Below are 18,305 nucleotides of genomic sequence, written 5' to 3'. Positions count from 1 at the left end.
AAATCAATTTAACAAGTTTCAACCAACATTTGTTGTAATAAGATAAAACAATAATAAATATCAGAGTATAGGTAAATAATTCATGAACCTTTGGTTTTTGCTATATATACCACTTTTAATTCAACCTAAGGTGCTTCCTCTTCATTGTGAGAAGCATGCTAATGTCAGGATGGTAATGAAAAGGAATGACCAGTGGCAATTGTAAGAAGCTGTTGATTGAAAATTGATAGACTTTTCTTTCACAGATGTTAAAATATTGTTAAAAATTGTGTGTTAAAATAAGGCCTATCCACACATAAATGTAGGTCTCTGTTTTTAGATATATTTCTTAATATGGGTTGTGGCCAAAAATATTTGAAAGCCACTGCTCTAGAAATTTTTTTTTCTGTTCCTTAGATTGGAGATGGATAGAATATCCCAAAATCATACATATATCAGATGGTTCAACTATAGTGCGTATAAGAAAGTCTTTGGGTAATTTAAGCAAAAGTGATATTACGAAAATTGACACAAAAATTTCACATATATTATGAAATTGTCAGTCAATGAGAAATTAAACCAGTAACAATATTTCACTGGCCATGAACTGTAACAGCTAACCAAGACTCTGTACATAATACTTAGACCAATGAAAACCTTGATTCATAAAACACCAAGAAATTGGATAGACATTTAGATTCCTCAGGAACATTGACTCCTGAAAGAATTATCCCAGATTTTTTTGTAAAGTATGCAATTCATTGCCAGTTAGGTGTAATTAGTTTTTTAACATTTCTAATGATTAAAACTTGAATAAAAATCATAAAATAATCACAGCAGCTTTCAGTTTGCTTAATTTGTTCTAAACACTGTTATGTTTTCTTTCTGCAGCCTCAAGTGCAGAATTGAGCAGATTGATAAATTTATAAACATCGTGGAAAGAATTGTAGAGAGGAACTGGAGCCACTCGGATGCCATTGGGTTCCCGCTTGTCACACTGTTGGGGGAAAATAAGGCCACAATAGTGTCAGCATTATTCTCATAATGAAAATCTGCGTTCGAGATGAACTTACATGAAATAGTCATACTGATTTCCCTAAAACTTACTATATAAGCAATTGTTCACTTTAATTAAAATATAAAGTTTCTATGCTATGTGAAACTCTCTTCTTAATTATAATTAAACCATTAATGGGCTGTTACGTGAATATCCAAAAGCACTTTTCTGAAGTCCATTTAGGTCATATTTTTAAGCATATAAGAGAGCGTATGTATGATTCGTCTGTGGGAGACACTGGAAAGCTGGGAATCTTGGACACATTTACATGAATGAGAACCTCACACGGCCCTGGCAAGTTCTAGTCAATTATCCTTACGTTTAATTCTCTAAGCCCTAATCTTGCAGGTAAGCAGTTGGCTATATTCCTGACGTACGCCTCAAGAAGAATGATTCATTTGACCTGAACCCAGAGAAAGAATTTATCTGCCCCATGGTCAACCAAGGGCCCAAATATTATGAATTACAGTCTAGTGTCATTAGCTGACAGGGGCTCCTCACATACTCTGTACACGGAGAAAAACCTCAAATTGAACTTTTGGCTTCTCACAGTTTGTTTATACCATCTGAGTCAACAACTGTGGGGGAACCATGGTTTCATCTTTCTACCAACAGACTGAGGTCTGCCCCATCCAATCAGAATGGCTCAATTTTTATCTTTATTTTACCTATACTGAACAATCACAACTGCACAATTGGATACCTCATTTACATAAAATGGACATAATTGGAAACCTGGGTAAGAACTTTCACTATAAAAGTTGGCTTCCCCTTTGTCCAGGGTGGTTGAATACGATTTAGGTTGCTATCTAAACCTGTGTTCTCAGGCTGTATCTCCTTTTGCTCAAATAAGTCTTTTTGTTATTTATTACAGTCTAAAATTAGTTTGGGTTTACACTGGGAATACCGAAATGTTATGAAATGGGCCCAGTCAATTTGACCTCACCTGAAGTTCACTAGAACTATATTAAGAAACTAGAGGCCCAGTACACGAAATTCGTGCACTCAAAGTGGGGGGAGACCCTCAGCCCGGCCTGCGCCCTCTTGTGGTCTAGGACCCTTTGGGGGATGTCTGACTGATGGCTTAGGCCTGCTCAGCTATCAGTGGGACATCCTTAACATTGCCACGGAGGCAGGAGAGGCTCCTGCCACCACCGCTGCCTTGCCAGCCGTGAGTCCGGCTTCTGGCTGAGTGGCGCTCCCCCTATGGGAGAGCACTGGCCACCAGGGGACAGCTCCTACATTGAGCATCTGCCCCCTGGTGGTCAGTGCACGTCATAGTGATCGGTCGTTCTGCCTCTTGGTCAATTTGCTGCTTAGTCAATTTGCATACTAGTCTTTTATTATATAGGATACCCACTATAGGCCAGACAGCATAGTAAATGGTTCATGTGTGTTGGTCCATTTCATTCCCATACCAACTTTTTGAAGTAAGTATACATTTGCACCCCAAAACAGAGGCGAATCTCGGGCTGATACATGTTAACTTTCCCAAGAGCACATGTCTTGGTCATATTGATTTGCAGGGGTGATATTCTGATTGGTGCCTCCAGAGTTTGCGATGGTGACTTCTTCTAAAGGTCTGGAGGGCCACGCGAGTGGAGGAGTCCCTAGATTGCATTATCACCACTTTCCTGTGAAATTATTCTCTTAACACCTATTAGTTCCTTTCAAGAGACTAAGAAGGCCACTTTGGCCCAATGGTTAAAAAAATTATTTCATACAATGTTAACACTCCTCATATGTGCCTATATATCTTTTATGACTTAAGTGACAAGCTTGAAAATAACTTAGTTTAATCAAACAACAAAATAAGATTGACTTATTTTTCTCTCCTCCATTATAGTAGTATGTTCTTTAATTCTATGTATCCAATAAATATGTATTGGGGCTTTTACTTGTAAAAACTAGTGAGAATGTGTCCTAATTATGATGAAACAATATTTCCTGCTCAAACTGTAATAAAAGTGAATAAATTACATAAAACTGTACTTTGTATCCAAAATTTGTGGTGTCTTCTTTTTTATCAGAAATGACAGATCTCTGTGCCCTTTAATTAGCAAGTCCCAAATACTGACTTAGTTGGCACTTAATTTATCCCCAGGAACTCACTGATTGATGTGAAATTACATGCACCAGTGAAAGAATAAACTAAAGAATCCAAATTTTCCCCCTAACCTGCAACCCCTAGAGAAAACTGGGTAGCAAAGCAAGAGATATACTTACAACCACTCCTCTTTTTTCTAGTTCTTGATAGATAGATTGCATTGGAACGGAAAATGTTAATGTTAGCTGGCAGCCGCGTTCCTCTATACAGGATGGAGTGATTATGTTCACCACTGGTGTCTTGGTTTCTGCTTTCTCTTTGCCATAGTAGTGCTTGATCAGGTATTCCAGGTAACCCGTGAGCAAAACAGACTTTCTTCTCAGTGCTTTCATGGTTGCTTTCTTAAAGATCTGTAGAATGAGAAACAGTCAGATTAACAACATTTTGTTGATTTACAAAGAAGCAAAAATAAATTGCAAATAGTGCATAAAGAAGGAAGTCGCCACTTTTAACCTCTCCAAAAACCATACCATTTTAAATAATCGTTTTTGTAAAACTATGTCCTCTTTTAAATCCTTTGCCATCAAGAACTGAATGCAAAGTTTCTATATCAGAAAAACTGCAAAAGTGCCATTTAAACAATACTTGCAAAAGAACATTACAATACTTGTAATGTTCCTTCAGAATTATTTAAATTAGCTTAGAATAATTACTATAAGTGTCCCTTAATAAAGGAATTAAAATATCACACAATTTGAACACTTTCTCCAAAACCATCATAATCAAGAAGATGTCTTCTTTTCTGATATGAAGTTTGTTTGGTCCACAAAACAATACAGTAAGAGCTAAATGTGCATGCCTATGTGGAAGGTGATGTTGAAAATATTATTTACAGATGTTTGACTAAGTCCTGGATCTCCTCCAGTTTAGCAATAAGAAAACAGCAAGTTTTATCAGACAGAGAAGCAAAAAATGTTACACAATACATTTGTTAGTACTAAAGACTCGGCCTTTTTTTCCCCTTTCTCCTCCCTCACCGCCGGCCCCCCTCCCTCTCCCCCACCTTTTTTCTTTTTTCATCACTTTCTTCCCTGTTACACTCTAGTATGGTCTGAAAACACTGCAATTTCCTGCCTGAGGTGTCTTATATTAAGATGAGTGACAAGGGCACACAGTAACTGGTGTTGGAACATTAGAGGTCAGAGCAGACATGCTTTTCTAGCTTATCTCTTAAGGTCAAGTAGAGTTTAAAAATATATTCTCCCTATAAGAGCGGAATGAACTTCAAACAGTGTGATGCACTGGCCTGCCACTTTCTGTCCCTTTACTGTATCATGTTATGCCACAGAGCAAAGACAGGGTCATTCAATGCTGTGTAGACTTCATAAAGTCTATGAAAACACATATCTGTATACATGTGTGGGCCTGCATTCTAACAGGAGTAAACACTTCAGGCATACGTGTCCTGCCCCTTTATTGCATGGAGGGTATAAATTTGGCTGAAGAAGAGGAAGGGAGTTGTATTTTTTTTTCTTTCAACCTTTTCTTTATATTACAGACAATGATTTAAAAAAAAAAACACCCACAATTCATACCAATCTGGACTTAACATACAAAGCTTTCATCCAGAACCACGTATCTGACTTACTCGACATTCTAATTGGATACATGTTTAACAGGCATTTCTATGTAAACATATTCAACATTGGGATCCCAATATTCCTCCCAAAGTCACCTTCTCTTCAGGTGTAGCCTTCACCACCTCAGTTTTTGGCAATTCCCTTCCCACCAGTTTTTCAGGTCAATCACTTTGGTATCATCCTTGACTCCTTTATTTTCCAAACAACTCCCACAAATCCATCTGCAAAAGCTGGTAGCTCTACCTTTAAACTATATCTAGAATAAGACCACTTCTAACTACCCGCTTCACCATGTTTCCAGCCCGCACCACTCATCTCTCAGACAGCATAGAGTGGTATCTTGCCACCCAGACCTCACAGACTATGCCTGCAGCCTGGGAGGAGACCAGCTGCAAGGGGAAGCTGACGCCTTTGTTTCGGGAGGCATTTGTGGTCCCAGTGCAAAGAAGAGAGTCATCCCTTCTTATTCGTGGCTTTGCTTCCTGCAGTTTCAGTTGCCCTCCCTCAACCGAAGTCCAAAAATTAAATTAAAAGTTCCAGAAATAAATGATTCGTAAGTTTTAAATTGTGTACCATTCTGAGTAGCCTGATGAAAATCTGTTGCCTTTCTGCTCCATGTCACCCAGGCTGTGAATGTCCCTTTGTCCTAGTGTGCCCTCCCACTTAGTCGCCAGCATGCTTATCAGATCAGCTGGCATGGCATGGCAGTACTTCTACTCCAGCAAGCCTTACTTACTTCATAATGGCCCCAAAGTGCAAGCATAGTGAGGCTGGCAATTTGGACATGCCAAAGAGAAGCTGTAAAGTTTGTCCTTTAAGTGAAAGGGTGCAAGTTCTCTACTTAATGAAGCAAGAAAAATCTTTGAGGAGCTTCCTAAGACCTATCGTAAGAATAAGTCTTCTGCTGAAATCGGTTTGGCTCAGTGGATAGAGCGTCGGCCTGCGGACTGAAAGGTCCCAGGTTCAATTCCGGTCAAGGGCCTGTACCTGGGTTGTGGGCACATCCCCAGTGGGAGATGTGCAGAAGGCGGCTGATCGATGTTTCTCTTATCATCGATGTTTCTAACTCTCTATCTCTCTCTGTTCCTCTCTGTGAAAAATCAATAAAATATATTAAAAAAAATAAATTAAATGTTTTTTAAAAAAAGAATAAGTCTTCTATCTGTGAAATTATGAAAAAAGAAAAAATTATAAAGAAGGGTGAGTACAGTACAATGACATATTTTGAGAGAGACCACATGTGTATAACTTTTATTACAGTATACATTGTTATAATTATTCCATTTTATGACTAATTATTGCCATTAATCTCTCACTATGCCTAATTTATAAATTAAGCCTTATCATATATATATATCATAGTATACATGGATCATGATATATACTATGTTCCATCCTATCTGTGGTTTCAGGCCTCCACTGTGGGTCTTAAAATGTATCCCCTGTGGGTAAGGGATTATATTCTCTAGGACTCAGGTAAACCCGGGTACATGGAATCCGGTAAGAGGCATTTCTGTGTAAAACAAAATGTAGCACGTCTGGGACAATGAGAACTCCATGAGGGAACATCTCCAAGTTGTTGTGTGTTTTTAAATATATTTTTGTTGATTTCAGAAAGAGGAAGGGAGAGAGAAACATCAATGATGAGAGAGAGAATCATAGACCAGCTGCCTCCACTTGGGGGTTGTGCCCGAAACCCTGGCATGTGCCCTGACCTGGAATTGAACCATGACCTCCGGGTTCATAGGTGGACACTCAACCACTGAGCAACACTGGCCAAGTTTTGGAACAAGTGAGCCCAGTTCAAGAATCAGCTTTCTCATGGAGGCAAGGCACAGCCCATCAGTGTTTTGACTCTTGAGTTTGGAATATACAAATATGAGAATAATCTTTCCAAGCTTCTCTTTAGATATTAATAATTATTTGAGGAAACTTTTATTAATAAAAAATTCTGGAAAATTTCCTGGTTCTGATATGGGCCCAGTAAAATACAGATGGGGGCAATGTGAGAAGTAGGACTTTTAATGGTATTTCATTTGTATTCATAGGTTAGCAAGACTTTGGGGACTATTACTTAAGCTCATAATTTTTCATAGGAGGCTTTGCTCTTGCAAATTTTTCTTAATAACTAGAAACAATTTTTTTTAACAAATATCTCAGTGTTAACATGCTATTGCTCTTTGTTAACAATAAAATAACTTTTATCTACAACTGTTTTCCACTTTACCACCGCAGGTGCATTCTGAGGCACTATAAAATTCTTTTCACAGAGTGTACCATAAATGTCTCTGCCGAACCCTCACATCGAAATATTAAGAGGGGCTAATAGGAAGAGTTAACAGGGAAAGGGAATAAAATCGCCTCTTTCCTTCTTGGCTTCTGATCATTTCTGTGCTTGCAGTACAGAGGCAGAATATTTTTTAATAGAAAAAAAATGAAAAGTGTAATTTGAAAATATTCAGCTTATAACAGAATTCTTGGCAGTTTCATCTACTTGGGCTCCCCCCCGCCCCCCCCCCCGAGTAAAATGAATGCAAAGTTAGATAAGTTTAAATAGTAAAATAAGCATAAGCATGATGCTTTCAATTGTCATATTTTTCTCTTAAATTCTTAAAAATGGCTCTCTGATAATTTTCTGAGGAAATACAAAGTAAACCTCCTCTGACTTGCCATGTATTTTATTTGAGTACTCTAATTTTTATTTTGAAGCTCTTTAATTCATTTTAAATTTGTGTACTAAAAGGGTCTAAAATTTGTTTATATATTGCTACAACCAAATATGACCTTTCTAATTACAATATGAATATTATTTCAGTTCAAGTTAGAAATCGAAAATTGAGGAGACCACAGAAGTACTCTGGTCGAAACATTTTCACATAGAAGAGGTAAATCCATTAATGAGTAGTTGTCACTTGTGTAAGCCACACTTCGTGTCCCCACGAGGGGTGCAGTACTTGCCAACCGGTTCCTACTCTAGCGCTCTTTCTCTTGACCCACAATATTTTTAAAGTATTGTATAAATGATTAAGAAGCAACAATATAAAGAAAATGACAGTTCAAAACTGACTATAAGGTGCTATTTTAATAGTATCATTTAAATGTAGATAATTGTAAACAGTCATTTAAAGTCCTTTGCTTTAAATTCTTATTGTAACCCTGAGATCATGCTCATATGCATTGCTTCTTAAATATAGACTCTCTCCTGCAGTTGGCATTTGACTATGCGGAATATTTTTCGAAAGGGAAGTAGAGAAAACAAAGAAAGGTAGTTTGATTCAGGTATTTATTTATTTCATTTGCTCAAACTTCAATTGCCTATCTTCCATATGCAGTAACTTCTAAACAAATAAGTTAAGTCCAGACATGGTTAATTTACTGGTGCTTACTTACATGGCAAACTCAGAATCATCTAGAAAAGGGAACATTAGGTAGAGAATAGGAAACAATGAACTGTATTAGTTTGTAATTTCAGAATTTTGCAATTTATAATGTGGAGAAAGAATGTCAAAAGAATACTTTCATCAACCTAACGTTTGATTACCTACATATAATTTCCTTTAGGTCATTGCCTCAGCAGTGAATGACTTCAGCAAGGTACTTCTAAGAGGCTCCTGAGAAGTTCTCAGGTGATAAGAAGCCCCCCCAGAAAAGTGTATATCCCTCCTCTGCTGGCTCTTAAGGCCCTCTGCTGGCATTAAACTTAGATATTAAAGGAAGAGATAAACCAGTCTTCCGATTCCAGCTGAGAATAGAAGCTTGTCTGGGGGACTATAATACACTATGGTAGGAAACTACTGGAGGGAAAGTTCAGAATCGGACTCTTGCCCTGGCAGAGCGGGGAATGCTGGAATAACCCTCCCACTGCAGAGAATATACCAGTGGAGAATCAAAAGAAAATTTCTAGATATGGCTGAGAAAGATAGGAAAAATAAGAGGAAATACCTTTAAATATAGTTTTTTTCTAAGGTATGCCGTGGTGGCTTTTTTAAGTAGTGTAATTCATCTTCTCCTTGATATAAACTGGCAAGTAAGGTAAGCAAAACATTTTGTTTTGAAATGTTTAACAGACGCTTTTCTCTGAATGACTTTTATAAAAGCAATTCAAATGTCATTATCTAATCTGCTAAGCCGATTCCCTCCAAAATTTATCACCAACAAAAATTTTGTTTACTAAGTTTATTTCAACCTAAAAAAAAAAGCTAAAAAGTGAGAACAGCGCAAGTTCCATCTAGTGGTCAAACTGAGAACCTGCTCTTTAAATTAAATGAAACCAGCTTGCAGGATTTAGTAGTGAAGTTGCATAAAAATACTGTAGAGCAGTGGTTCTCAACCTTCCTAATGCTGTGACCTTTTAATACAGTTCCTCATGTTGTGGTGACCCCCAACCATAAAAATATTTTCCTTGCTACTTCATAACTGTAATTTTGCTACTGTTATAAATCGTAAATATCTGTTATGCAGGATGTATTTTCAATGTTACAAATTGAATATAATTAAAGCATAATGATTAATCACAAAAACAATATGTAATTATATATGTGTTTTCCGATGGCCTTAGGCGATCCCTGTGAAAGGGTCGTTCGACCCCTAAAGGGGTCGCGACCCACAGGTTGAGAGCCTCTGCTGTAGAGGAACTTGACACTGCTTCCCAGTGGCCAAAATGAGAAACTGCGATAATTGTTCACAGATTCCTAGAATTTTAGGCTTAGAAGAGACTTTGGAAGTATTTCCAGTCACTCCACAACACGATTTCCTAAAATATCAAAAACTATTTTATCTTTGGATGATTTAACATTTTTGAAAATAAAATTTTATTTGAATAGCTATTTGTTTAAAAATCTCTATTAAAAATGTATATGTATACTCAAAATATATTTTACCTAAATGTGTGTAGGAATATATTTTTACATAATATGTCTATTTATACTGCTATTGTGCTTTAAAGAGTTGTTAAAACTATATTTGAATAAATTTAGTCTCACTCTGAAATTAATTAATATTCAAATAATTAGTTGGAATATATAGATAGGTAGAGATACATCAAATTGTTTAGATATATTGAAGTAGAGAGATATGCAGATCTAGGAAAACAAACTGGTTCCTTGGATATTATTATTTAGGGTAAGACTAACTTTATTTTAAGTAAAAATATGAATGAATTTAAAGAAAAATATTTAGCCAGTAAGCGTAGAGATTATATACATGACTATAATGGCATAGATCCCCAGTTTTAACAAAACTTACACTAACTCATGAAACAACCTTACCCAATCTTTGTTTTACTCTGACTATTCATATATATATATATATACATATATATATGTATATATATATATATATATGTATATACTCCCTCCTTAGTCTTCCTAAAACTTTGTCAGTTCATTGATTCACAGAACTAGAAAGACAGAGTCCCCAGTAATCATAGCATTGTCTGGCACACAGCATTCTCTTAATAAATAAATGATGAATGATTTAATTAATTGGGAGTTAAAGATTGCATGTTTGTTTTAATATTGAGAAATCAATAGAAGATTAAGTAACTTACTCATGTTCACACAAATTGGAAGTGGAACTAAAAGTACATCTCCCCAGGTGTGTTACAGGTAACATTTACAATGTGCCAATCATCCTGCTAGGGGCTGGAGACACATAAAAGGTGATAATTCACATACGGATGCATCCTAAAGGTGAACACTACCCTTTGCACAATGTTTGTGCACAGTCGATGTTAGGTCGGAGGGAGCCCAGGATCAGATGCATGCAGAGGTGTGAGGAGATAGTGGACCCTCCCTGGAATTTCTAACAGGTCAGCGTGCCAGAAATATGGCCACACAGATACGGCTCCTCCCTGGAATCCACAAGACCCCCACACAGATACTGACTCAGTCCTGAATATCTTGCTGACCCCCGCAGTGGGAATTTCCTCAGCTGAATACCGTGATGAACCCTGGGGCAGGAACTTCCTCAGCTCATGCTCCCGCCCTCACTGAACACCTGTATAAAAGAAGTGCTGCCCCTCCCTGTTGGCGCGAATTCACTGGCCCCACCTTTGGTCTGGTGGGTCTCACTTGAGAACGCAGCATTAAACTCCTCTCCTTCCCTCCTCTTTAACCGTTTGGTTCTTTTTGTTCTCTATGCTGCTTTCTGGGCCACCTCACATGCACATTATAATCTTGTTGATTAGCAGAGAAAGTACTACAGCATGTCACAATCAGGTAAAGAAAAAGTAAAGATGTGGGAAGATTGGCACACAGATCACTTACCTCTAAACTAGCGTGCAAAGGACAGACCAACAATATGGGAGGATTTGAAATTCTAAATCCCTTGGCTCCAGGGATTAACTGCAATTCTGAAAAATTCATATTATGTCATTTTAATAGAATATATCTTAAAAGTTATGCTTTATGGATTTTTTTCAATGACAGAGTAGTAGAGAGAAAAAGAATTAAACATTTATATCCCTAAGAATTCTGAGATATTTTAAGAGAAAATCTGTGGACCTAAAAAACTGGCACACATTTTCCCTTTACCTATTGTCTGTCTCCCCTGCCCCCACCTTCTTAGGAAACTACCAAACACTAGAGCTCTTAGACACAAGATAAAAATGGTCTCTTCCAAAAGCTTTTCTGGACCCTGTCCTCTGCCATTCCCAAGCCTGCATTCCTTGCTCTGCTTCACGCTATGTTCTTCCATTATGAAACCACATCAATGAGAGAAAAAAATCAGGATTTAAATGACTTGAAATTATAATGCAGCCCAAAGCCAGACATATCAAATGAAATGACCTATGAAAGTGACTTTTAGCACTAGGTCAAGTGGCTTTTCTTAGGGAAAAAGAGGAAGTTAAAAAAATAATCTGCCTAAGTGTGATATGTTTAAAAGGTGAATTAATATAAGATATTATCATAATTAGATTTAATTAAATTGAAAGTTAAATCCAATAGAGTGAAAACTGCTAACTAGAGACCAAATTAAAACTAAGACTGACTAAATAAACCAGAATATTCTGGGTATTTCGAGATTCATCTAATCCAGGATTAGACAAGCTATGTGCTGTGGGCCAAATGTGGCCCACCACTTGTCTTTATAAATAAAGTTTTATTGGAACACAGCTGCATCATTCATTTATGTATGTCTGTGACTACTTTAGCATTACAATGGTAGAACTGAGTATTTGCCACAGTGACAGTATAAACCAAAAAGCTTAAAATAAATTCTGTTTTATCCTTCACAGAAAAACTCTGCTGTCTGATCTAATCCACCTCCCTCATTTACAGATAAGAAACCCAGCACAAAAAATTTAAGTAACTGGACTGATGTCATTATTTCAGCAGGCAAGATGAAATATAGTTTTCCTGATTTGACTGGAAGAGCCCATCTTGATCCTTTTCGTCTTGGTTTTTGTAAATGTGAATTTGCTTAAAAACCTATCTCAGGGTTGGACGTCATCTGAATGATCAAGTTTAAGTGGAATTCTCACAACATTTGCAAAGCTTTCTGTGCTCCATGTGACTGCAGAACAGAGTCATTAAGGAAAAGAGCAGGTCAGTGCACCCCCGTGCCTGGTACACTTTCATGTCTACCCCCGAGGTTTACCTGCTACTGTTCAGTAAGTGGCAAAACTACAAAAGGAGAAAAGTTAGAAGAAGAGGAGATAAAAATGAAATAACACTGCTGTTGGGTCTTTGGTTTAAATTTGTCTTTACCCACAAACGAAATCCTGAAATATATATTATTCACATTAATTATATGAGAAGAAAAATTCCAAGATGACTTAGCTTGTGCAGCATCACAAAATTACTAAGGAGCAACGTGGGATTGACACCCAAGTCTCTCTGGATCTGACTCCAAGCCCAAAATCCCTCTTGTCCTCACTGCCTGATGTTCAGGTACTCCATATTGATGAGGTCGGATCCTTTATGCTAGATTTCGCCTCCTCTTATCTCCCTACAAAGGGATAAACTCACTCGACATCATGCTGAATTCTATAAACACTTAGTCTTACACTCTGGAAATGTCACTTCTTATTTTAAAAATTCTCAGTGGCATTTTCAAAGTGCATTCTCCAGGAGGCATGTATATTACATATCATACAAAGACTGATGACAATTAAAGTTAAAATAAAATGACTTGTAAAGTAAAATGGAATACACTTACTGTTATCCATTTTAAATCTGGTGCTGAGTTCATGACCAAACCATCCCACTAACCTAAAATATAAATAACAACATTAGATACTTTGGTCTACAAAAATAATCACAATTAATATAGAAATATAGGCCCTGCATATTGAAACCACTTTTGATACAAGTTATCAAATACTTGAATATATAAATTCCATATGATAACTTAAAACCATTCATATTTATAACCATATCAAGACTAAGGATTAAATCAACTTTTCATATCACCAGTTATATTGTGTTTATAAAGAGCTATATTTAATTACCTTTCTCATATTTAAAATAAAATTAAATGAAAAAAAAATGTTTGGCTTTTAAAGTTTTAAAACAAAGATAAAATCTCAAAAAAACCACATTAAAACAATATATTTTACAATAAAACCCCTAAAGAGAAATGGTATAAAAAAAACCTATATAATAGCCCTAACCGGTTTTGCTCAGTGATAGAGCATTGGCCTGCAGACTGAAGGGTCCCAGGTTCGATTCTGGTCAAGGGCATGTACCTTGGTTGCAGGCACATACCCAGTAGGGGGTGTGCAGGAGGCAGCTGATGGATGTTTCTCTCTCATCAATGTTTCTAACTCTCTATCCCTCTCCCATCCTCTCTGTAAAAACAAACAAACAAACAAAAAAACTATATAATAGTTGAAAATTTTTGAATGGTTTTCTAAAGAAATTGGTTACTTTCATATTTTAATTAAAATGTTAATTTTTGTTATAGGAAAATTATATGAATGTGTAATAGGTGGAAAATATACAAAATAGTTTAAAGAAAAATATAGAATTTGAAGAAGAGTAATACAATATTCCTGGTAGTAAGTTGTCTCTAAATAAATTTTTAACTTTAAAAAGGCTATAAAATAGTGAATAAGTAAAACAATAGAAACTTAATAAAATAATTTTCCGTAAATGGAAAATTGCCAAGTAGAAATGCAGGAATAGGACTGATTGTAGTGTGACAATAGGAGAGTAAAAAATGAGCTTGCAGAAATCAGAAAATATTAGAAAAAAAAAGAGAAGAATTTGGAAGGAATGCAAGGATGTCAGGAAACTAGAATACATCAAGGGGCAGAGGATAGCTGTGAGGGAAAAAAAGATTTAAAATAGTTTAGGGAGAAAATCCTATATAATAAAACCCTGATATGCAAATAGACCAAACTGCAATTTGCTGGCAGGTGGACATCCCTAAGCCAGCAGGCAGACATCCCCCAAGGAGTTTGGGACTGCGAGAGGGTGCAAGCTGGGCTGAGGGACCCCACTCCCCCAGTGCACAAATGTCATGAACTGGGCCTCTAGGAATAAATTAATAGACAAAACAGTTCTATCATCACCAGAGTGAACTTCCAAAGAAGGAAAGCAAACAAACAGAAAAACTTTTTTAAATGGTGTAATTCTCCAGGCCAGGTGTGGCTCAGTGTTTGAACTGCCAACCATGAACCAGGGGGTAGCAGTTTAGTCCCTGATGAGCAGGCTCGATCCCTAGTAGGGGGTGTGCAGGAGGCAGCCGATCAATGATTCTCTCTCATGATTGATGTTTCTATCCCTCTCTCTGTCTCCCTTCTTCTCTCTGAAATCAATAACATATTTAAAAAATGAAATAAAACCTGAAGGCATTTTAAAATAATCATCTTAAAAAAGTTATAATTCAAGACAATTTTGATGAAATCAAAACTGATTTAAATATACATATTGAAATAAATACAAAATTGTCTGAAAGACTTGGGAGAATTAACCCGGAATGGTTAATTTTATTTATAGCTTATTAAAGTTAATGGATTTTGAGGATGAAAAAACAAACAAACAGAACTGTGTTTGCAAACAAAAAGGGTGAAGATAGAATAAAGGAAAAAATATCAGCGTGGCCTCAAATTTATCTAATGCAACCATTTATTGACAGAAAATAATGTAGAAATGCCTGTATGATACTCAAAGAAAGAGAAAGAAAACATAACGTACAAATATTAGGTTTGGATAAGGCAAACTGTATAAAGGTTATTGGTGTTGATCAAAAAAGAGTTCAGCTAATATTTTTTTTCCCCCATAAACTCTTCTTGAAAACTTGCCTAAGGGTGAACTTAAGTCAGCCAAGAGATGACTAGGGAAATTATGATGTTTGATGACTATTGAATGTATTTAATTATAGAACTAAGGATAAACACATGTGGAGGTAGAACATAAATAAAGTGTTACATGATAATGTAAAAATAACTAACAAAGTAAGGGGAAGTAAAGTAATTTCACTGCATAATCATCTATAATTTAAACTTGATAGATCAAGTAATAGAAGCACAATCAGATCTAAAAATACAAGTAAACACCAAGAAAGTCAAAACTGAATAAATCATGGGGTAATGAGAGAATAGGCAGAGGAAGATAAAACCTGCTAACTCTACTGTTGCTCATGAAAGGGAACGAATAGAAAAGGTAAAATTTTAAATTAAAATCTTGGCTATCAGAAAAACTAATTAAAACTAATAAATAAGCCTTGACCAGTGGTTCAGTGGTTAATGCGTAGGCCTGAAGCAGGGAGGGGTTGAGGGTTTCATTCCCAGTCAAGGGTGCGTACCTGGGTTTCAGGTTAAATCCATGGCCTTGGATGGGTAGCATGCAGGAAGCAACCAATCTCTTTTTCTCTCTCTCTCCCCGTCTCTCTCTACTCCCTCCCTTTCTCTTCTCTCTCCCATGCTTCCACTCTCTCTGAAAATCAATGGAAAAAATATCCTCGGGTGAAGATTAACAACAATAAAAAAAAATAATGAACAAAAATAGCAAAACAAACCTTTACAAAGTACTAGAAGCAGAAAGTATGCCATTAGATTAAGACCAGACAGCTGTCACTGCAAATGCCAATGAGTTTAATTAATGTATTAAAAAACAATGCTATCATATTGTACCAGAAATCAGAGACTGTTACAATAAATGATTCAGAAAGAAAAATGATAAAAGTGTGTTGGGTAGGGGGTGGAGGGTGGAGATGGAAGAGGGCATAGAGGGAATAAATGATGATGAAAAACAAAAGGAAATATTAAATTAAATTAAAAAGAAATATAAAATAAAGAAATATAAAAACAAAACAAAAGGCTGAGCAAAAGTGTAAATGGGAAATGCAAAAGCAAATCAAATGTGCATGCAAATTTTATATCAGACAAGAAGGAGTTCTGACCAAAAAAGGAATGAAATGATTTAAATAAGGACATTTTGTAATGCTAATTAAACTAATTCAAAATAAAGATAAAACAGTTATGAATTTCTAGACATTACATAACAGGGCAGCAACATTCATAAATTAGACATTATAGAAGCTACAAGAGCGACAGAAATATTCTGTGTTAGAAGAACTTGATTAACCTGAGTTTATGAAAGATCAAGTTGACAAAAATATCAATTAAGAAGGTAAATCAAATTGACAAATGTTTAATGCTTTAGTCTGAAGTAAAGATAGCTGTTTTAGAAGTGCTCATAAAATATTATCTAAAACTAAATACAAAACCTTAACATTTCCAAAGTGGCTAAATTGTTGAATATATTTTTCAACAATATAAAAAATAAAAGGAAATAAAACTAGTAATTAATAAAAACAAATTCAGACAACAAAAAGACTCAATTACCATTAAAATAAAATTTGTCTCAAAGTACTTTTAGGCTCAAACTGAATTGGTAGAATTGTTTGAAATGATAATACTGTAGAAAAATATATTTGGATATTATTAAAATAGGGCATAGAGAATAGTTAATAACTTCAGATTTCAGATCAAGAAATTTTAATTAAACTAATCAATAATAAGACTAAAGAAGTTATAAAGAACATAAAAATAAATTGAAATAAAACAGTAGTGTCAATTAATAAAGGTAAAAGCTGAAATTAATTATCAGAAAACAAAATAATAGTTACATTAATACATAAGTAAAAACTTCTGTGATGGGGAGGGATACCAACTGATTGAGAAAATACAAGACAGTATATCTATAAAAATGGAATATTTTGGGGAAAGATAATCACAATAAAGGGAAAAGAACATCATAAAGGCTAGATTGCTGCAATCAATTATAAAACCTAGATAAAACAGATGATATTCTAAGAGAATATTTATCCAAATTAATTCCAAAAGAGAAAGAAATTTAAACCAAGAGATTTTAATTAAAGAAATGAAGAATCATCTGAAACACCTAAAATTTATGAAAGAATAAGGACTGATAGGGAAAGTCTATCAACTCTTTTCAGAGTAGATAAATCCAATGCTATTTAAACTATTCCAAAGCACAAAAACAAGCAAACAAACAAATAGAGGGGATATGGGAGGGAGATATTTCCATTATTTTCAAAACCAATATATTAGTGTCATACTAGGTTAGAATGGCATAGATAAACAACAAGCCAATATGACTTCAGAGATTCTAACAGCATATTAAACTATTAACGTGTTATGAAGAATATATTTCATTTAAGAATACAAGAATGGGTCTATATTAGCAAATTTATTGATATACAATTAATTATAGTAATAAAGCTAAAAAGAAAATCATATAATCATCTCTCTAGGATCACCTGCAAAAACATTTTCAACATTCTGCAACTATTCTGAATTAAAAGAAAATCTTAACAAAATAATAATAGACAAACACTTATTGAAATGAAATACCTATGTCCTAAAAATCAAACTTGGACTTAATGGAGAAACACCAAAGGTGGTTTCAATAATGTTAGATTCTGCAGTTATAAAAATTGAAAAAGAGAAGTAAATTATTACTACTTTCACATTACATAATTTAATATCTGATATAAGCAAAAAGATTATTTAGTAGCTTGATAGAAAATATTAGAAACAAACATCTGAAATTTAAAACTGCTCCAAATATATTACCAAGAAATGTTCCAGACCTACATAACAAACATTTTTTAAAAAATATATTTCTTTATTGATTTCACAGAGGAAGAGAGAGGGAGAGAGAGAGAGAAACATCAATGATGAGAGAGAATCACTGATCGGCTGCCTTCTGCACACCCCCCAATGGGAATGGAGCTCACAACCCAGGCATGTGCCCTTGGCCAGAATCAAACCCGGGACCCCTCAGTCCGCAGGCTGACGCTCTATCCACTGAGCCACGCTGGCCAGGGCCATAAAAAACATTTTAAACACTCCTGAATCTGAATAACAAAAATACTTGAATGACAGTGAAAAATCAAGAAAAATGCCAATTCTCCTCAAACTGATGTATAAATTTAATATGATTCCCAACAAAAAAGTACATTTTTTAATTTGGTGCTAGCCAAGCTGATTCTAACATCACATGGAAATATATATCATACTAAGATTCCTAAAAAATAAAAACAATGAAATTGAATATTTCTGTAAAAATTACAATTTCAAATTTTCAGAATCAAAACATTGTGGCAC

General features: G+C 35.4%; 1 protein-coding gene across 1 annotated transcript in view; it reads right to left on the bottom strand.

Annotated features, from left to right (window-relative positions):
• Positions 1–394: 394 nt before the first annotated feature.
• Positions 395–18,305, bottom strand: part of KYNU (kynureninase) — a 71,620-nt gene continuing 53,709 nt past the window's right edge. The window contains exons 9-12 of the mRNA XM_006768658.2: positions 12,884–12,936; positions 10,990–11,075; positions 3,263–3,493; positions 395–976 (exon numbers count right to left, since the gene is read on the bottom strand). Of these exons, the coding sequence (XP_006768721.1) occupies positions 842–976; positions 3,263–3,493; positions 10,990–11,075; positions 12,884–12,936 (505 nt within the window). The 3' untranslated portion in view covers positions 395–841. The remainder of the gene's footprint in view (positions 977–3,262; positions 3,494–10,989; positions 11,076–12,883; positions 12,937–18,305) is intronic.

The sequence above is a fragment of the Myotis davidii genome, unplaced genomic scaffold (assembly GCF_000327345.1).
Source record: "Myotis davidii unplaced genomic scaffold, ASM32734v1 scaffold560, whole genome shotgun sequence".
Lineage (NCBI taxonomy): Eukaryota > Metazoa > Chordata > Mammalia > Chiroptera > Vespertilionidae > Myotis > Myotis davidii.
Note: the sequence above shows the minus strand (reverse complement) of the source record. Positions and strands in the feature narration are given on the sequence as shown.